Raw genomic sequence first — 20,902 nt, forward strand, 5'->3', positions numbered from 1 at the left:
GGGGGAGCCGGGTAGCTTAGCCCGGCCCGGCGCTCTCTGCCCCTTGACGTGGCGCGGACTCTCCCATCAGCCATGTTGGCTGCGTCGGCGGCGCCGCGGCGGCTGCGCGCGGGAGGGGAGAGCGAGAGAGGCGGCGGCGGCGGCCGGGACGCGGGTGAGCGGGCAGGGCAGGGGCTGAGCGGGGCAGCGGAGGATACGGGGAGCCGGAGTCGGCCGGCGGTGCGAGCTGGGGAGGCGGCGCGGGGAGAAGAGCCCTTCGCCGGCGCCGTGGCGGCAGCCCCCCTCGCCGCGCTGCGTGGGTACGGAGGCACCGCCGCCTTCGGGCCGTGGGACCCCAACCGTGGGGCCGCCCCGTTTCTGTGCCAGGAGGGAGCGTGGCGGGGAGCTCCCCTCCTCTCCGCCTCTCCTTCCGAGGCTCCGGGCGCTAACGCAGCTCTCCGTGGCGGTGGGCCCCCGAGCGGCCTGACGGTGGTCTCGGGGCCCCCGGGCGGCCCTGAGGGGCCGGGGACAGCACCGGCGGCCGGTCAGCGGTGCCCGCGGCCTCCCGGGACTCAGACCAGAGTGTGTGTGCCCCTTCTCCTGGGGCGGGGAGCGCCCACGCTGGCCACCGCCGTGGAGCCCGGCTGGAGCGGTGGGAGCAGCTGCCGAGAGCCCCCTCCTTCCTTGGCTGGGGCTGCCGGCACCTGGGTAGGACCGGCGGGGCACGGCCGCCGCTGCGCCGGGTGTGCAGTGCGGCTCCTGTCCCGGGGCTCCCTGCACCCCGTCGTGCCGCTGGCAGGGGTGCCTCGCCACGTAGATAAAGCTGCACAAAAATTGTGCTTAGGCAGGCCCTGCTGTGTTCCAGGATTTTTTTTTTTTTTTAATTTAGGTGGTTTATTACATATACTAGTGTTTTTACTTTTTAAAAAAGAAGTCCTCAGTGAACAAAACTAGGAGAACAGGTATGGATGGCTGAGTTTGAATAGTGAAAATGGAATTCTTATGTTGTCAGTTTGACAACTTGCAGTTGCTTTAGAGAAGTACTAAGTCGTTTTCCTGGTATGTTTAAGTTCCTTTTTGGAACTGAAATAGATATGTATCTGAAATGCTGATTTTGACATAAAATAGTTAAAGGTTTATTATTAATCTCTTTTATTTTACCAGATTTTTAGTGAATAATAAATGGAAAGAATGGGTTTGTTGTAAGAAAAGTGCACAGTGAACTGTACTGATTTAGAGGTATTTAAATACGTGGTTGTATGAGGGACTTTGATCCGTCTGTGTTGGAACTCTTAAATGCTGTGGAGATAAATGTTTTTATTTTATTTGTATGTGTTTCCAAGGTTTAGTAGATATTATTTTAGTGATACATTGTATTGGGATACATTTATGTGTGGTGTGTAGATGTTTAAAGGTGCTGAGATGAAGGAGGATCTTTTAGAATAATATATTTTGAAGAAACTATTGTTACCATTTTTAAGTGCTTCTAGAAGCTTTTCAACATGGTGCCATTTCAAAGTAATGTGTTTCAAACCCATTTATTCAGCTATAGGATAGCTTTCTGAATGGTATATCAAACACATTTGATATGTGTGATGGTTAGAAAGCCCCAATTGTACTCTTGCCTCTAGTCAGAGTATTTACATGAATACTATTTACCTGAGAATCAGGCCTTTACAGTTAGGTATTGTCAGCCTGTGACTCTTGACGCCATTCAGGTGTGGGGTTTTTGTGTGACAGACACAGTGAGATTGCCATGGTGCAGAGATGTGAGGTGCGTTCAGCCTCAGCCCAGGGAAGGAGGAGGCAGCTGGGTAGCACAGCTGGTCTCGTCTGGATGTCCTGTCCTGCAGTGAAGCTGAAGCAGTGACACCCCAACAGGGGAGCCGCTGCTGTTCGGCTGTTCTGAAAATCTCTTCTGTGTGCTTTTCTGAGGTGGGCAATGTGTATTTTGTGGCAGTCAGATGTGTGAGGTCTGGTAGGTGGCCTGTAGGTCAGGAGGGTTTGCTGTTCTGTTCTAAAATAATGCATCTCCACACCTGTCCTACCTGTGCCTGTGTAGCTAAAACAGTGGTACTGAAACTGAATGTAACTTGTCAGACCATGAGTTTGACGTTTGATTAATGATGAAATGCATGAACATTATTTGCTCTTGGAAAGGAAAAAAGGATGGAAGAAAAGATGAAGGACAAATTGATTATTAGGTTCTGCCTTTTGAATAGGAAACACATATTTTTCTCTGTCTTCTCAGGAGGTAATTTTAAAAGGAGAGATTATTCAGTTTGTGGTTTTAGCTGAGGGAGTTGCTTCATGCAGATAATTGTATCAATATCCTATTTTTTCAGGGGTGATGTTCACTCACCTTTTAAAAAAAAATTGATGGATTTTGATGTGTTAGGAAAGAAATTTCGTAAATTCTAGATCCTTTTCAAATACCGGGCTGTTTTTTCCTGAATTATCTTCTGTCTATCCTCTGTACTAGTTATGATTTCCAGGTGTTCTCTCCCTTTGCTTTTGCTCAGTTTTGCCCCCTGCCTGATGGCCTTGCAGCATTTTGAGCGAAGGCCCTGGTGGAAGCGCTCCTCTGCACAAAGTCCTGTGTGGCTTCCCTGTGTTGCAATTGCTGTGACAGGTAGATTTGCTCCTATATCACTAAGATGACATGCCTAATAAAATGTTAACAGAATAATTGTTGCAGTATTTCTATTACAACGTGGAGATAAGTGGCAGTGGTAGCACCTGTGGAAAACTTGAAGGCAGGGGTACTCTATGGAGTTAACTTTGCTGGTCAGTCTGTGTTTTATAGGAACAATGAGACTGCTCTTTGTAGCTTTCATCACATGCTGACAGTTGATTATTTCCAAATGATAATAACTGTGAAATGTGGGGCTTCTCTTTATTCTATGGAAGTTGTTAATCTGTTTTCTTAAAAGTCAGCATTGGAATAAAGCTATTAAGTTAAACTGTAGTTTAAAAAGACTTGCAAAGTTTTTAACTGTCATGGAAGTTAAATACCATTATAATTTCAGTAAAGAGAGCTTGTTCTTTACAAATTGAGAGTTCTCCAGGAGTCTTCCTTAGCATATGTAATTGCAGGACTAAAGAAGGTCAGTGTGCTTGTGAGAATTCCTGATTTAAATCCGAAATGTAGAAGGATTTCAGAATTTCTAAAAGCCGGTAATTAACATAGTACAGTCTAAATTGAGACTTAAGAGTATTTTCCCAGACTACCTCTCAGGTGGTTCATGTAGATTTATACTTCTTAGCTGTTAGGCAGTGGGAGTTTAGATATCCTAGTTGCTGAGAAAACCTGTACAATAAAATGTGCTGGGAAGCATGCAGCAGGTATTCAGAAACAGAGTGTTTATAGCTGAGGGTTTTTAGGTTGGGAGGAAAGAGTGTGATTCTTGCTATCTTTCCCAGATGTTCATAGGGACCTGTTGAATTTTTCAGCCGTGTCTGTGTTCCCCAGCTTCTGAGTTGCTGTAGGTCAAAATTTTGAAAGCCTTAGGTCAGTGCTCAAAATGGTAAATTTGAGTTAAAACGATTGTTGAAAGGTGCATCTTGATAGATAACGTAGTGGAATATTACACTAGTACTTCTTACAAAGTTATTTCCTAGCATTGTTGCAGGAATGTACACTTGTGAAATATCGTGGTGTTATTCCTTTACATTTACATGTAGGATTCATTATGAGTTACTGAAAATACAGTTAGAAAACTCTTACAAAATTTGATACAGCAGAAGACATAAAACCAACCACATTTAGGAGAAATACTTTTTACTATTTGATTCTTAAAAGAAGTTAGAGGATTAAACTGTTTGCAAGGATGAATGATTCTTGAGTAATGAACAGAATGAATAACTAGATGCATTAGTGAAAGTCCTCAAAACAGTGTGTATTTTTTTCTTTGTAAGCAAGTTTTTTTATTTACAGTGTTAGTGTGGTGCATATTCTCTGCTCTGACCTACCCTAGAATTACTGCTTTAGTTATTCCTTGCCTGAGTTTGTTGCGTAAGTCAAAAAGGGATCATAAGATGGACTGTTTTAACACTGTGTATTTAACTTGCAAGATACCAAATATTTGTTATTTTGAAGAGGTTGCTGCATCCTAGGAGTCCTAGTTTCTTTTTGTTTCACTTTGGAGTTCTGTGCATTGCTTTTTGGGTGTAAGAAGCACTACTCGGTGTTTATTGATTGTAACTCTGTCACAGTATTTGAATGTGTGACTGTCATTAAGAGCATTCAATATTTAGTGGTTAAAAACAGTTGCATTTTGACATTCTGCTAATGGTTATTTTTTTATTTTTATTAGTGATAAACAGAGAAGTTGACCATGACAACCTTCCTGGAATTCATCCAGCAGAATGAGGACAGAGATGGAGTTAGATTCAGCTGGAATGTTTGGCCTTCAAGTCGTCTTGAAGCCACAAGAATGGTGGTCCCGGTGGCTGCCCTCTTCACACCACTGAAGGAACGGCCAGACCTGCCTCCTATTCAGTATGAGCCAGTTCTGTGCAGTAGGACCACCTGTCGAGCTGTTCTGAATCCTTTATGGTAAACCTAATACATACATTATGCCAATATTTTACATTACAAACTATCTTTAGAATAGTGCCAGTTAAACTATGCCAAAGATTTGCTGTGCGGGAGTTCATGTACACTTCAAATGAGTATACAGTTCAATCTTCTACAGTTTAGAAGTTTCTGCACACAGATTTGCATATGTAACATATATGCTTAGAACATGGTTTCAATTTAACGAGTTTTTTCAACCTAATTTAGTTAATGATTAGTTATGTTATTTTTCTGCAACTACACATCTTGTGAATTAGTATGCTGCATTTTGCCTCTAGAAAATTACTTGGGTAAAAAGTTACAATGCTATATATTTTAACTATTAGGCCTTGATATAGTTTAGTTTCCAAGTGAAATAAACTGTATTTATTACTGACCTTAGTTCATTTGTAGACCAAAACAGGTTAGCTGGTTTAGTTTACCAAAATAGAAGCTAGAAAGTGTGATGGATGGATAGATAGATAAATCAGGAGTAGGACCAAGAGAGGTGAAAAGCTGTTTAAGGTAAAGGGTGATATTGGCACAAGCACATATGATTGTGGACTAGTCATGGATAAGCTTAAGTTGGAAGCAGAGGAGGTGCTTCATATGTCATTCCAGTAACAGAAGTATGGAAAAGAAACAGAAAAATTTCTAAGGTGGAGTTTGATAGGCACGGGAAAGGTACTGAGTGATAGGGAGAGATTGGACATGATGTAAAAGATTCTGTAGGACGAACTCAGTTTTATGAATGAGTTCTCCCTGCTTAGGAGAAAAGATGATTTCAAAACAGATATAAAATTGTGTTTCAGTATTAAACAGACACAGTGGCTGATGATACTGGAAGTCAGACTTACTGGAAGCTAGCTATTTCAGAAGGATTATCTTTTATTGAGGACTGGAAGAAAAATAACAGAAAGGCAAAGCTGTAAAGGGTCAGTCAGATTCCTGACATTACATTGAACTGTGTGTATTTTTCTTGCATGTATGCAAGTCATGGCCAGATTTTTATTTTATTTTGAAGGTGTGATTAGAGACTCAGTTTAGGGGGAACCTTTTGAAGCCTGTGTGGCAGAGAGTATTGGGCTGAATTTGGTATAGATCCTTTGATCCCAGTGGAGCTGTGTTGCATATACAGCATACTGGGACTTATCCAAAGATTTAATCATATTTTAAAAAGATCTTTGCCCTTGTGGATGGGAGAAGATATGATAGCAAGAAGTGCACATTGAAAACACTTAAAGCTTTCTTTCCCATAAGATGCGAGTAGGACTTTGTAAGATGTCTATATGGCATGAAGTTGCATTTTTTTATTTTAACTATGGAGGTAGGCTCATAAATAGAAAAACTCTCTCACTAGGGAGAGGGCTGTTAAGTTGGAACCGGTTGTTTTTTAGGGTGTAATGTATATTCAGGCTAGTCTCAGACACTGAGAGCTGATGGGCATGGGCTGAGAAAGGAGAAAAATGCAAAGATAGGGAGAGTTAAAATGTTTTGCCTAGAATCATGCAGAAAATCTCTAATAAAGGTGTTGAGTCTATTATTGAATTTCTTACTTGCTTCTTTTCCTTGAAGACCATTCTTACTCTCTAAAGACCATGATTTGCATGATATATCTGCATAAGACTACACTTATTTTGAATTTATAATATAGGTGTTTAGGAGAAAGTATATTAGGAGGAAGCTTTTTCAGGTTTATGTGTTTTTGAAAAATTAAACATATTCTGGTGTCAGTGGGGGGAAATGAATTATTCATGCTGTATAAATTTTTTTTTGGTATTTTTATAGCCAAGTGGATTATCGAGCGAAACTCTGGGCTTGCAACTTTTGTTATCAGAGAAATCAGGTAAGAAAATGAAACATTAATTATATAGAAAATCTTTTTTTAAGTGAGAAGTGAAAATCCCCATTTTTCAAACCATAGTTGTGAACTGAAATTGACAGCAAGAGCATGAGTGTGCAGCTCTATCTTCAGGGATTGCCTTGAGCTTTTTTTCATAATGGCAATAGTGAGCATCTGTTGCAGAGGATGGTAGTCCATGCATATGTTTTTGTTTTTGCAGAAGTTGTTATATTTTGTTTATACTTAACTTCTGTGTTTTTATTTGCAGTTTCCTCCTACCTATGCTGGCATATCTGAAATGAATCAGCCAGCTGAACTTTTGCCTCAGTTCTCCAGCATTGAATATGTAGTACAGGTAAAATAATTAAATAACATCTTTAATATCTATAGCCTTGCAAGATACAAGAAGAATTTATTTCATTTGTTCACTGCATTTTAATGATTAAGAGTTTGTGTGCTTGTTAGTAGATTGAACTTTATGTGATCAGTGGGAAACTGAAAACATAACTTTTTGTAATAACATAAGGGTGGCTAATAAGACTGGTTTAAAAAAAAAGGAGAAAAAAAGAGAGGTCTCTTCTAAAGGCAATATTTCTATTAGGTCTGTTTCTTTACCAGGAGTCTAATTTGTGTTTGTGCTGGTGATCTGCTTACTACTGTTGCTTGCTCAGACTTTCTCAGTTTAAATTCAGTTGACTGTTGATTCATCTCTCACTAGTAATTTGAATTTAATTTTATATTTAAATGGTTATGAACTGGGTTTAGGGTTAGCTGGTTTAGAGAAAACAGCTAACACATGTTAAACTCAGGTGTTTGAAATTTAATATTAATCTTTTTCTAGGGTAGAAGTTACTTGAATAGAAATAAAAAGTGAACCTAAACAGCAGAATTGCAAACAATTGCAATTGCAAATTTGCAACATCTTAATTCCCTTTTTGAGGATTAAAATTTGTAAGAGTTTGAGGCATTCAGATTATGAAGAGTGAAGAGCGAAGACTATCTCTAGTTTTTGCCAACTTTTGTAATGCAAAGTAAGGGGGGTATTGGCTCATAGTACAGTAAAATAAATTTAGAAAGAATAAAAAGAACCAGTGATCTATCTCTAGAGTAAAATTGTAAGGTGAAATGCCACAGAATATCATCAGGTTGGAATATTTTGTAATTCTGGATAGCTTTATGATTATTATGTTCACTTAGAGCAATATAAGCTCATTGTGTGGTAAAAGATTTATATAATTGACAGATGCTTCAAAACTCTCATTACTTCTGGAAAGGATTTTTTCTTTTCTTCTCTAGCAAGCATTTCAATTTCATGCAGAGTTCATTGTGGTAGGGGTTTCGTTCCCCATTAGCCCCAGATACCAATTACTGTGTGAGAGGGAGCTAAGTTAAATGGAACATTGACATTATTGGTATGATTAAAATAAAAACTTTTACAAAATGTGCTTTATTTGTTCATTTTTGATCTTGTAAGTATTGCAGGATTTGTTTTTCATGTGTTGACATTTGTCTTTCTTAAAGCGTGGTCCTCAGATGCCTTTGATATTTCTTTATGTTGTGGACACATGCATGGAAGATGAAGACTTGCAAGCTCTGAAGGAATCCATGCAAATGTCACTTAGTCTCCTACCACCTACTGCGCTAGTAGGTCTCATTACCTTTGGCCGAATGGTGCAGGTTCACGAGCTTGGCTGTGAAGGAATTTCCAAGAGTTATGTCTTCAGAGGAACGAAAGACCTATCTGCAAAGCAGCTTCAGGTAACACACAGAAGTAAACAAAAAGAAATCATCGAGGTGATGATGTTGAACTTCAAATGGTTTGTAAACAAATTTTGTAATAAAATCTGTGTTTGACTACAGGAAATGCTGGGGCTTACAAAAGTAGCTGTTTCACAAGTTGGTCGGGGTCCTCAAGTGCAGCAGCCACCCCCTTCTAACAGGTAATGTGCTTAAAACATCTGAAAAATGTACCTCGACTGCACTGATTTACTGGACAATGTGTTTTATGACAGTGAAGACGATCGACTGGCAGTTGAACCTTTTGATCAGACACAAATTTACTAGACTAATGGTTGTAACCTGCTTCTTTCCTACAGTTTGCACTGGGAAGAAAAGACGTAATGAGTGGTAGTAAAATGATCTGGGTGATGCTTTGGAAATGTTCTGAGAGAACTTTATATAGGCATATTATAGATATGTAAATAATGATGCTTCTGTTGGTTGGTATGCTGGAAAGTGTTAATAACTGCTTTAGTGCCCCTTCCTTATGTGGATATCCAGTTTTGCCTTCACATTTTCTCTCTCTTCCACTCCTCTCCCCTCTTCTTTTGTCTCTCATTTGGAAATTGTGGATTGGTGTTTCGTTCTCCTGTGTATTCCACTGTGACATCGAATAAACTGATGAAATGATAAAAAAGAGAGACAGTTTTTCAGTCTCTACCTTCCAACAAGTAGCTGCAGCCTGTAGCAGAGAGCACAATAAATGCTTCACATGTTATTATTTTTTCTGATCTTTGATTTTGACTGAAATAGTGAAACGAGTTTCTTTTTGAAATTCATCATCTGCTGCATTCTTTTGCCTAGATAGGGTTCTTTCTGGATAATGGCGAGTCAGCAAGTTTTTGGTTTACAAGCTCTTTGCTGAACTTAAGCAGAGTGTGCTGTGTGTTTAGTAATGCCAAACTGCATCGACTTGGTAATGCAAAGACATTGCTCTGAATCTAGAATGAGTCATTGCTAATATATGTCTAATATTATATATTGCTAGTGAGCAACTGATAAAATTTTTATTTAAAAATTTGACTTTAAACTGATTCCATGTATTTGTTTACAGATTTTTGCAACCTGTGCAGAAAATTGATATGAATCTTACTGATCTTTTGGGTGAACTCCAGAGGGATCCTTGGCCCGTTCCACAAGGAAAACGGCCTTTACGTTCTTCTGGAGTGGCTCTTTCTATAGCTGTAGGGCTCCTTGAGGTAATAGCCTTAACTACAGTTGTGCTAATATGTAAATAGATCATTTTGTTGCAGAAAAGCTACTGCAGTCAATATGTAAAAACCTTAGTAATTGATGCATATTAGATTTGTGTGATGATTCTGATAGGTATCATCCTTTACATGTATAGAATAATTGTAGGTGTTCATGCATTTTAATGAGGCAAAATTGAGACTTGCATTTAACTGCAGATTTAAGTTTTGGGAGGGAAAATGTACAGTTACTGCTGGAATCCTATCAACGTGATGAATACTCGCATAACTTTTTCTTTTGTTCAGTTTGTAGCAAAACCCCATGGTTTTATTTGTGTTTTATTTCCTGCAGTGCACTTTTCCTAATACCGGTGCACGTATAATGATGTTCATTGGAGGACCAGCTACGCAAGGACCTGGCATGGTTGTAGGGGATGAGTTGAAGTTACCTATAAGATCATGGCATGACATTGAAAAAGACAATGCTAAATATGTTAAAAAGGGTACTAAGGTAAGAGATGTTTTGGGGTGATATTTTAAGCAATTTACCAGTGAGTAAACATTTACATTGTCTGGCACTGTAAAATACTGTTAGTGGTAGCGAATGTATAAAGATGTGGGAATTGTGTGATTTTGTTTACCTGTCTCTGAATAGTGCTATGTCTTCAGGAATTTCTTAATAAATTTCAGTATATTGAGTTTGGGCTTTGTCTAGCTCACATTCGAGTTGTTTGGAGTGTTTCTCTGGTTTAAGTCAGAAAAGATTTATGTGACTAAATGATATCTCTAGAGTAAGGCTGTCTGCTTCTAATGCAGCTGCTCAAAACTCACTGTAGATGAGGAAGGGTTAGGCAGTAGAGTTCAGGCATAGTTAATTTCGTCTTAAATGTATGTCTGAGCAGGTGAACTGCATCCAGAACCTGTGGAATTCATCTTAACTGTTTATAATGGGAGCTTAAACAAATAGCTCAGTCACAGGCACCTGTCATTATAGACACTTGAGATTAGAAAGGTAAATTCAATTCTGTGTGTTGGAACTAGTAGCTAATGCAAAGTTTAAAAAGAAAAAAAATCAATGTAATTTTCTAGTTTAAATAGCAACCACTGGTCTGTCTAGTGTCGGTCAGGTTCTCAACTGCTGAGGAAAAAACCCCAAAGTGTTGAAAATTGCTGACTTAATTTTAGCTTCAGGAAAAAAATATTCTTCTGGCTTGTATTAAAATATCATGTGTATAAAGTCTGATAATGTTGTCTTAGAAAAATGTTGGGAGTTTAGGATTCAATATAAAGATAAGGAGAGTTCACATCATAAATTGCTATGAACTGTATTTTCATCTTGGATTTAGCATTTTGAAGCCCTGGCTAATCGGGCTGCAACAAATGGTCATGTTATTGACATATATGCATGTGCGTTGGATCAGACTGGTCTACTGGAGATGAAGTGTTGTCCCAACTACACTGGGTATGTGCCTATTCATTTTTCAGTAGTATACGAAGATGCAGTTTTAATTTTTTTTTTTTTTGATTGATTAACAGGAAGCACTTACAAAAACATTCTGCTACTTTTAAAAAGAAAAATGCACAAACCTACTCTGATACACTGTGATGGTTGCATTTGTACTGGAGTTGTGAAACCTCTGGCAAATTTGTCACCACAATTGTGGGTTTAATCAGAAGGGGATTTGCTGTTTTTCTGTTAATATCATCTGTTTGCGGCTTAAATAACATGGATGTCTTTTAAACAGGCAATTTATCCTATGCACTGTTCCTATTTTTCAGTAAGCTGCAGGTTTCTTTAAAATAAGGACCTCTCGTCCTTCCTTTTTTGCTGTTCAGAGTGGTACAAGACCTTGTGTTATTCTTTCTGTCTTGTTGATGCCCTTTTATATACTGTTGTTCATAGGTTCAGCTACTGTCTTAGGTGACTATCAGGTACATATGTTGCTCCTGAGTTTTGCTCCATCTGTCCAGTTCTGCATTTCAGATGTGGTCTTGTATTCCTTCCAGCTTGTCTTGCCATCAGTTTGCTTTAATATGATCAGAGCAGGTTCTAGTGTTTCTCATGAAACCACTCCCTTGTTTTCTGTCACTGTGGATGACACCTTCACCCTTCCTGTTTGCAGATCTACAGTCTGGGATAGCTTTTGACTCTTGCTTGCATGTTAAGTACCTCAGTTTGTAAATCCTGCCAATTCTTCCTCCATATTTTTTCAAAAACTGTCTTTTCTTTCTGAAAGTCTTTCCTATGCTTATAACATTTCATCTTTAGAAGTATAGCCATGTGCTTTACATACCGTTTGATTTTTAGGGTAGACTTCTGTATTCAGTCTGGATTCTGTTGCCAAGCTCATTTTTCTTGCTTATTACTCTTAGCTTTGTCAGTATCAACTGCGGGTAAAATTAAATGAAGCATGTTTGCTTATCGGTTTAATTACTGGTATATCTGCAGATAAGGGGCCTTAGTTGTCTATCAGTATCTTCATACGGGAGAGGATCTTAAGCACACGCTACATACCTTGGTATACCAAGAAGAATGAGAGATGCAGCCGCATGTTGTGGTGAACATATGCTTCTGAGTTTCAGTCCATAGTAATTATTGCTGGATTGCTTCTTCTTGGAGCTGTGTGTATAGCCTTAACTTGGGAGTTTCCACTGCTCAGTATCTTTAAGATTATGACTTTACCTGTATATTTGATTCCTATTCCTTTTCTGCGTCAAACTCAAGCTGTATTTTTCTATAATGTGCATAATTTTTCTGTCTGCTCTTGTGACTCCAGCAAAACTAGCCTTAATGTGTAGTTTGTTTCTCCTACACCTGTTCCTGTTTTTTATTTGGTTACATCCTACATACAGGGAGGAATTTCTGATTCTGCCTGTGTCTATTTTCTTCTATTTTTGAGTATGCACCTGAAAATTATGTAACCTCTTTTGGGTGTAATGTTTGACCTATTAACATATTTTACTAATATGGTTTAATTATTTTTTAAATTAATAAAAAGAATATCTCCCATTACTATTTCCTAAATGTAGTTAGTGTATGATGTTTTGTGATGAGTGGCAACTGTTGCAGTTACATCCACAGAATATTGCTAAGCATAAAAATAAATCATGCTTCTTGAGCATAGATTTAAACCTGAAATAATGAGTGAACTACACAAAATGGTGTGGAACTGAGTTTGGAGTATTGAATATTAGAAGTAAGCTGACATTGCATTACAAGGTTACAAGACATTTGTAGTGTTTAAGTCCAGTATAGCAGTTTTACAGTGACAGATTTTGTTATATATTATAATCACAATGATCTTAAGATGCTGCTTTGGCAAGAAGCTCACTTAAAAATTTCCTCTTTAGCATTGCAGCAAAATACCAATTTAGTGATAGTCCATTTTAAGAAGGCAAAAATGTGCCTCACAATACACTGTCTTTAGTTTTAGCCTTTAATAGAAATAAACTATATAAATCCTGTGTGCTAAATTATTGCATTATAAGTAATCTGTTTTAACTTGAGGGTTTTGTTTGTTTTGTTGTTGCCTAGAGGCTACATGGTCATGGGAGACTCTTTCAATACATCTTTATTCAAACAAACCTTTCAGAGAGTATTCACGAAAGATATGCAAGGACAATTTAAAATGGGATTTGGTGGCACATTAGAAATAAAGGTAAGAATACAAAAATGCAGCATGTTAGTGAAGCACTGGGAACAGGATGGCTACGAACTGTGGAATCTTTGCCATTTAAGAATTTTTGGGAACATGTTAAACAGATGTGTTGGGGTTGGACTGGACATAGCTGTTACTGCCTGGCTTATCTCCTTGCAGTTCCGTGATTCTGTAAATTTGAGTTAGTTATAACAATAATTCCTTCTTACCCTGCATTCAGGGACACCTAAAAGGGAGACAAACTGAATACGTGTCTCTGTTAGAAACTCACAATGATGTCTGCGTAGACTTTGGTATCAGTCATGAGTGTTTCGTGAGTGTAGGTCCAGGTTCTCTAGGTAGTCCAGGACAGCTTTCCTTCAATTTTCCATTATCAAAATCGCTTCTGGCACTTTAACAATGTTCATTTTCACCTCCACTGTTGTGAGAAGCTTAGAGATGCATGTGCTGTAGGTTCAGGTACTGTCTTCTGTGATGGTTCTTGCAAAATATGACAATCCTGCCTTGTAGAAGATATATAGAATATATCTTCTGAAAATAGGTATCTCTTCCAACAGAACTCATAAGAGTATGTTCAGTAAAAATCTGTATAAGTTTTTTATTACTAGGACAAATAATTGAACCCTCTTTTTTTTCATGTACATGTTCTTGTGGGTTTTGTTAGAAGATCCTGGAAAATGCAAAAAGGGAGTTTTAGAGGGATGTACCAATCACTACAAACAGGAAAATGACATCACAAGAATGTAAATAACTGGATTTTGCTTTTAGCTAAATAAGTTTAGGAGATAGTGTATAAATTAGTTGTGGGGTATGCACAGGGTTATTTTACCAGTCTTCAGTTTTAATTTAATCTTGTGAATATTTTAATTACTTTGCTAGAAAATAGACATCTGGTATACTTTCTCTTAGGTTTATAAATAACAGCATCTTTTCTCCATGTTTTAATTTATGCTCATACTGTTTCAGATGTACTAATTGGTACAGCTAACATACATACTTAAGTGTAGGAAGTGAGCACATGAAAAGTTTCTCTAGATGTATCAAGCTTTATTATATATGTAACCTTTCCTAAAGGCATCAAAAGTCTGATACACACTGAGGTTTTCTTTAACTAGTGATAAAATAGGACTGAATTCTTAGTGTGCCAAAATAATGTCTGTTTTTCTTCTAAATATGAAGACTTCAAGAGAAGTGAAGATTTCTGGAGCGATTGGACCCTGTGTTTCTCTCAACTCTAAAGGACCTTGTGTCTCAGAAAATGTAAGTAAACTTTGCTGAAAATGAAGGTAATTTTCTGCTGTGGAAAAATAAGGTTTTGGATTTCTGGGTTTGAAGAGGAGCTGGAACTCTTCCATAAACAGAACAAATAGTGTTCACTTTTTACTGGTTTTAAATTAAATGCATGCAAGGGGCTGTTTTTTGGATAAGCTTCTGTTCACTGCTAGATTAGATTTGAGTTGTATTAGACCTTGCAAATCCTTTGTTGCTTGTTTAGGTTTGTCCACTGAGTGGTTGCTTTAAAATTATTACAGAGAAGTTATATGCTGGCATAGCAGAAACCAAGCAGAAAGTGAGCTAGCATGCTTTATTGTTAAAATCAGAGCTATGTCCTTTTATCCAAAGAGAACCATAAAAATATTTACTTCAGAAAGACTGAGAAAACAGGATGACACCAGACCATGGAAACATCCCCTTTATCTTAGTCCTGTCTTCCTGTTCTTGTAGCTGTTTCACCAAATGCCCATTGAATTAATTGGTTAGACTATCCAACTATTACAGGCTCCTGAAGTAAGTCCTTTAAATTTACATCAGACTTATATAATTACTTTATTTTCCTATCAAATAATATTATTACAGCTTAATTTTGCATTTGATTACTAATAAAAAACAATTCCTGCCAGTAACCAAAATTTCTTGCATTTGAAAAGTCTCAGTTTTGTTCCTAACAATCTGCATTGTAGAGCACTTGCTAGTATGAAACCAGCTTTAATCAAGTGTTTTTTATGCCTAAATTTTCCTTGTATTTATAATTGCATCTTTGTGAACTAAAGTCTCGATACAATCAGCATTTTTTTTCTAAGTGTTCTGGTACAGATTTATTTAATCATCTGAAGGACTACATAAATTAGAATAAAAGTTAAAACCCCAAACCCCAGTAAATTTTACATCTTCTTGTTTAAGCTATACGTCTAAATCGTAGGAAGTAATAGAAAATTTAATTGTGAATTTGTGTGTTGCCTTGCAATTATATAATGATTAATTTCTATTCCAAAAACCTTTTTGTTGAAATGATCTGATTTAAAGTTTTAGAGGTAAAACATATGAATAAAATGTAGATGCATGCAGCTTGTTTAAAGTGGTAACTGAACAATTATTCTAGCCATGACTCTTTTAAGAGTGAATACAAGCACAGTGACAATATCGCCAGCATAATTTTCCTTGAATGTTTTGCAGTTTCTCTGGGTCCATTATGGATGACTGATTGTTTTAATTGGTTTCACTGGGTTCTGGTGTTGTTTGGATGACAAAAATGAATTGTCACTTGAAATACATCCCTGTCTGTGTACTGTTACCTTGTTAGTCACTAGAGACTGTGTAACTACATACTATACACTGTGTAAGCCATCTACTTAAGTTTTACTGTGTGCTTTAGAAGAGTAATTTAACTTATATGTGCTTTTTATCTCTTCTCTTGGGGCTGTTTAAGCAAAGTCTAGTACTTTTTCCTGTTTCTGACATTTTTTTTTTTTCTGTTTTTCCAATGCCATCTCCTTGTCCTTCTAATGTTTTAATCTTTTTGCAACCACCTCCTTTTTTATTATTCCTGCATCTAATACTGCAGTTGTTTTTCAAGAGTGTTTGTCTGAGAAGCTGACAGAGTGAGCAGGGAGGAAACTTGTGACAGAGTAGTCGTAAACACTTACCTGTGGTGACCACATGTTCTACTTCACAAACAAGGTAATACTTCTGATTTGTAAAGGTGTTATAAAATCTTTCTACAGGAGATTGGAACAGGAGGTACTTGTCAGTGGAAGATTTGTGGACTTAATCCTACTACAACACTGGCGCTGTACTTTGAAGTGGTCAACCAGGTAATGAATATTTGTCTAGCTGTCTACTAAACACAGTAATTTTATGTGACTGCTAGTCATGGTTTAACCCCAGCTGGCAACTAAGCACCATGCAGCTGCTCATTCCCTCCCTCCTAGTGGGATGGGGGAGACAGTCAGAAGAGCAAAAGTGAGAAAACTTGTGGGTTGAGATAAAGGGTATTTAATAAGTAAAGCAAAAGCTGTACACACAAGGAAAGCAATACAAGGGGTTCATTCACGACTTCCCATGGGCAGGCAGGTGTTCAGCCAGCTCCAGGACAGCAGGGAACCATCATGTGTAATGGTTACTTTGGAAGACAAATGACATAACTCTGAACACCCCCCACCTTCCTTCTTCTTCCCCCAACTTTATAGACTGAGCATGATATTATATGGTGTGGAATAACCCTTTGGTCAGTTGGGCTCAACTGTCCTGCCTGTGCCCCCTCCCAGCTCCTTGTGCAGCCCCAGCCTTCTTGCTGGCGGGGCGGTATGGGGAGCAGCAAAGGCCTTGACTCTTTGTAACCAGCAATAACTAAAACATCCCTGTGTTATCAACACTGTGTCCAGCACAAATTCAAAAGGTGGCCCCTTACCAGCTACTGTGAAGAAAATTAACTCTACTCCAGCCAACACCAGCACACTGCTGAAGCCTGTATTTTTGTGTGGTTTTCTCAAGCACAGTAGCAGGCAAGAGGATTAAAACGTGATGAGCAGTTTCCCTGCTTCCTTCTCGTACTTTCCCTTCTTCCAAGTGTTTGAAGCTTAGGAACTATGTGAGCTGTCTGTAGTTTCTATGTATTTAGGATGCTATATTGCATACTTTAAAACCTATGCAAAGGTTTGAAAACTTGAACTTACCTTAGCCATTTTAAATATTACTTTTTGCATATTTATTTTGGTTTTGTTTTATTAGTAGCTCTAAAACTGGTCTGGTCATGGTATGTAATAGTTGATTTCAATTGTCCTTCTCTTTTGGAATTACTTACCCTGTTAGCAGCATATAAACCTTTATTTCTACTGACCAGAGTTTTGAAATTTCATTTTGCACCTGGATTCCAATCTTTATGATTTGATGACACTTTTTGGGATTCATTAATCATTTTAGGGTAGTATCACTTTTGTTGCCATGTAATTCTGGTGGATCACATGATGTTCAAAGAGATTCTAATGAAATCAGCAATAGTAACACAAAAGTATTGTCTCTGTAAGGGTATGTGGAAGGAGAAAGCATTGGTTGCTCTAAAGGTATCTGGTGGAGGCAGCAACTCCTCCTAACGTCCCTTTACAGTCTCCAAGTTTATTGGTGATGTTTAGTTAAGGTGCTCAACTAAAGCACCAGACAATGCATTTATATAACTTAACATTCCTCACAATAGACAGCATATATTTTTTCTAGTGATATGTTTATATATTTTCACATTATACTGTAAAATCTTGAGATTCCCCTCCATTTATTTTTTTTTCCTTGTGTACGTAGCACAATGCTCCCATTCCTCAAGGAGGACGTGGTGCCATCCAGTTTGTGACTCAGTACCAGCATTCCAGTGGACAGAGACGTATCAGAGTGACCACAGTTGCCAGAAAGTAGGTTTTCTCGTGATGAATCGTTTTTGAAAAAGCAGGATATGTATTTGCCTTTTATTTCTGGATTATATAAGCAGTCTATTGTTCTGGGATACACAGTGCCACAGGTGATGAAGGCATCATCATACCTTTGAGGCAGTTGCCTCTCTGGTTCTGTGGGCGGTTTCTTCTTTGGGAGGTGCAGTGGCTGTATAATGATGTTATGGGAGTGCTCTGAAGTAACCCAAGGGATTTTAGATGAAGAGGAAGCTTTGGGTGAAATTCTGGAGCCTAAACTGAGGAGCTGGGTGGACTTGGGGAATGGCAGAGATCCTAACTTAGTTTGAGAGTGTTAGCTGCAGTTCAGGAGGGTGTAAATACCTGTTCATCCACACATAATTTTTACCTGCAGCTTTCTTTGTTCAATTTACTTCACAATTTTAGAAGGTGATCTTTAATATTATGCAGGCATTTTTCAGTGTCTGATGACATTTTCTTTAACCTGAGGGAAATTATTGATTGGTTAGTTTGAGGGAGAATTCAGTTTATGAAAAAAAGCATTGCCCTTACTGTTGATATGAATATTTTGTTAACTCACATTGGTTATATTAGTAAAATCTTCTTGTCGACTGATGAAAAGACAGATTAATAGGCCACCTTATAAATTGTAAAGAGCAAGCAAGGTGCACAAGAAAACTGCTGGTGTGGGAATGTGTGATTAGCTTAATGGACAGTGTTTTCTGTAGCTTAACCTTTCACAATTAATAGTTTTTAATATAATAATTGTTTTATAAGTGGCATTATGTTTTATTTCGCTGGTTGCATGGCATCTGTACAAATAAGGGACACCTCTAATGAAGAATGGTTAACTGAGAGGCTGCTTATTTACACCCAGTAGATTTTTGAGGTTCTAGCATAGTTTAACTGCTAACACTTCTTTCTTTGCCTTAATTTTGAAGGGATAGTTTGAGGTCCGACATCTTTCCTGTCGCTGTGATGTGAATACTTGTGTTGTTGTTTTGCAGCTGGGCAGATGCGCAAACACAGATTCAAAACATCGCTGCATCTTTTGACCAGGAAGCTGCTGCAATTCTCATGGCTAGGTTGGCGGTGTATAGGGCAGAGACAGAAGAGGGGCCTGATGTGCTTAGGTGGCTGGACAGACAACTTATACGACTGGTAAAAAGACTATATTAAAAGAGTCAGATTGGTTTCTTGTCTCCAGACATATATTTCTTAAATGACTAATGTTCAGTGATTTGTTTCTTTAAACATACAAAAAAAATGAACTGAGCACTTCATTTCCACAAGTGGGTATGCAGAATTAACTAAGATATTCTATTTTAAATGAAAAAAAGAGCAGGCATGCCCTTAGTTTGTTTATGGATGTTTCCTCAGTATTTGGTAATTGCCAACAACTGAGAGAAATTTTAGCATGAGTTTAGCAGAAATTAAAACTTTCTCTACTTTCTGCTGCCTGTAATGACATCGTCGATGAAATATTTTTAGAAAAAAAAAGCCGAAGTGTCTAGAAAACTATATGGAATTTCTTTTATTTTCAAAAGTTGGTTGTTTTTTTTTTTTTTTAAATTTTATTTCTTACTTGTAAGTAAGCACTTATTAATAACTTAATTTTGAACACGTTCTCTATGGCTGTTTAATCATCTAACTCTGTTTAGCAATTTTAGAGAAAAAAACCAAAAAGCCGTTAAAGCCTCACACAGAAGGAAAGTTAAGAGAAGAACTGGTTTCTGTTTGCTTGCAAAGCTGTAAGCGCCTCAGATCATGTGTTTGTTAAAAACAAACAAGCTTACTTGCTTGGTCATGCCATTACTGTATGTTTATTAATTCAGATAATTTTTTGTTTTACTCCAGTGTCAGAAATTTGGAGAATATCATAAGGATGATCCAAGCTCTTTCAGATTTTCAGAAACCTTTTCACTTTACCCACAGGTGAGCAGAAGGAGCGTGTGTCTGGAAGGGATAAAGAGAGTTTGCTTAGTAAAGGAAGAGGCACTGCAGCACAGAGTAAAATAAAAGCTTTACGCTGGATACTGGAATGAAAAGACCTCCCTGCCCCCAGCTACTGTTTGGCATCTGACATTAGGCAAATCACTGCTGTTGTCTGTGCTGCTGTGACCCATTTTGTCCTCTGTCCTTACAGCTAAACTAACTCTGTGTATTTTTTTTTTCTCCTGTAATGGAATCGTCATCTTAGACAAGTTTGTAATTTGGATAATTACACTGTGTTTTTTTTTTTTTTTTCTCTTTAGGGCAGTTTTAATGAAGAAATTTAGAAAACATGAGAAAAGATACGGTTTTGCTTTTTGTTTCTTTGCTCTTTGATGATTTATAGTACCTGAAAAGAAACACTTCTCTGGTGAAGTGAACTTGAGCTTGACTGTATTAGACTTTGAATAGTTTCTTTGCTAATAATCTGTTCTGATAGATTCTGATAGCTCCAGATATGTTGCTTTTGGACTGTTCATAGAATTCCATTATATTTCTGTTCGAGTTACCTACCAATGTGTCTCAAGATGTTAAGTGTTGTGGAGCGATTGATTCAGCAATAAGAGGATTTTGCTTTTTTCATTTTACTAACAAAGTTTGACTTCACTGTGGTTGATGTTTTTTCTGTTCACATGCACAGCAGCCTCCCTGTTAGGAACATGAGAACTTAAAGGAAGAGCTTGGCAGTATTCAGTCATCCTATTTATCAGTTAGTACCGAAGAAGAAGAAGAAATATTGAACTTTTCTTTTAATTCAAAGCTGCTTTGTAGGTTTATCCATTCTGATGTCTCTGTCTTATTCTCATGAGAGTATGTAAAAACTGGCAAAGATGCAAACACAAGTTAAAAATGTTGAAGGACTTGGAATTCAATTTTTTAGTGGCACAGCTCTCATGTAGTTTGTGGAAAATATTTATCTCCTTGTACAATTCTCCTTTTGATCTGTGAAAGTTTGAACAAATGGTTTTTGTTTTGCAGTTTATGTTTCACCTGAGACGATCTCCCTTCTTACAAGTTTTTAACAACAGTCCAGACGAGAGCTCCTACTATCGGCATCATTTTATGCGTCAAGATCTAACCCAGTCGCTTATCATGGTTCAGCCAATTCTTTATGCCTACTCTTTCAATGGACCTCCAGAGGTATCATTGTATCTAACATAACAGTAGGTTAAAATATGCAATTTTGAGAAAGGGGTGATTATTGTCCTTACTGTGACATGTTGTAA

The 20,902-nt window shown here is 37.9% G+C and overlaps 1 protein-coding gene across 4 annotated transcripts in view; it reads left to right on the forward strand.

The window, feature by feature from the left end:
• SEC23A (SEC23 homolog A, COPII coat complex component) overlaps positions 1 to 20,902 on the forward strand; it is a 30,039-nt gene that overhangs the window by 353 nt on the left and 8,784 nt on the right. The window contains exons 1-17 of one of the 4 annotated variants that reach the window (XM_065063967.1): positions 98 to 154; positions 2,502 to 2,611; positions 4,296 to 4,537; positions 6,326 to 6,383; positions 6,649 to 6,735; positions 7,902 to 8,138; positions 8,241 to 8,320; positions 9,214 to 9,358; positions 9,702 to 9,860; positions 10,696 to 10,811; positions 12,885 to 13,008; positions 14,188 to 14,268; positions 16,011 to 16,100; positions 17,581 to 17,687; positions 18,692 to 18,845; positions 19,542 to 19,619; positions 20,655 to 20,816. In XM_065063967.1, the coding sequence (XP_064920039.1) occupies positions 4,317 to 4,537; positions 6,326 to 6,383; positions 6,649 to 6,735; positions 7,902 to 8,138; positions 8,241 to 8,320; positions 9,214 to 9,358; positions 9,702 to 9,860; positions 10,696 to 10,811; positions 12,885 to 13,008; positions 14,188 to 14,268; positions 16,011 to 16,100; positions 17,581 to 17,687; positions 18,692 to 18,845; positions 19,542 to 19,619; positions 20,655 to 20,816 (1,899 nt within the window). In that variant the 5' untranslated portion in view covers positions 98 to 154; positions 2,502 to 2,611; positions 4,296 to 4,316. The other 3 variants (XM_065063965.1, XM_065063968.1, XM_065063966.1) reach the window with 3 other exon arrangements.

The sequence above is a fragment of the Columba livia genome, chromosome 5 (genome assembly GCF_036013475.1).
Source record: "Columba livia isolate bColLiv1 breed racing homer chromosome 5, bColLiv1.pat.W.v2, whole genome shotgun sequence".
NCBI lineage: Eukaryota > Metazoa > Chordata > Aves > Columbiformes > Columbidae > Columba > Columba livia.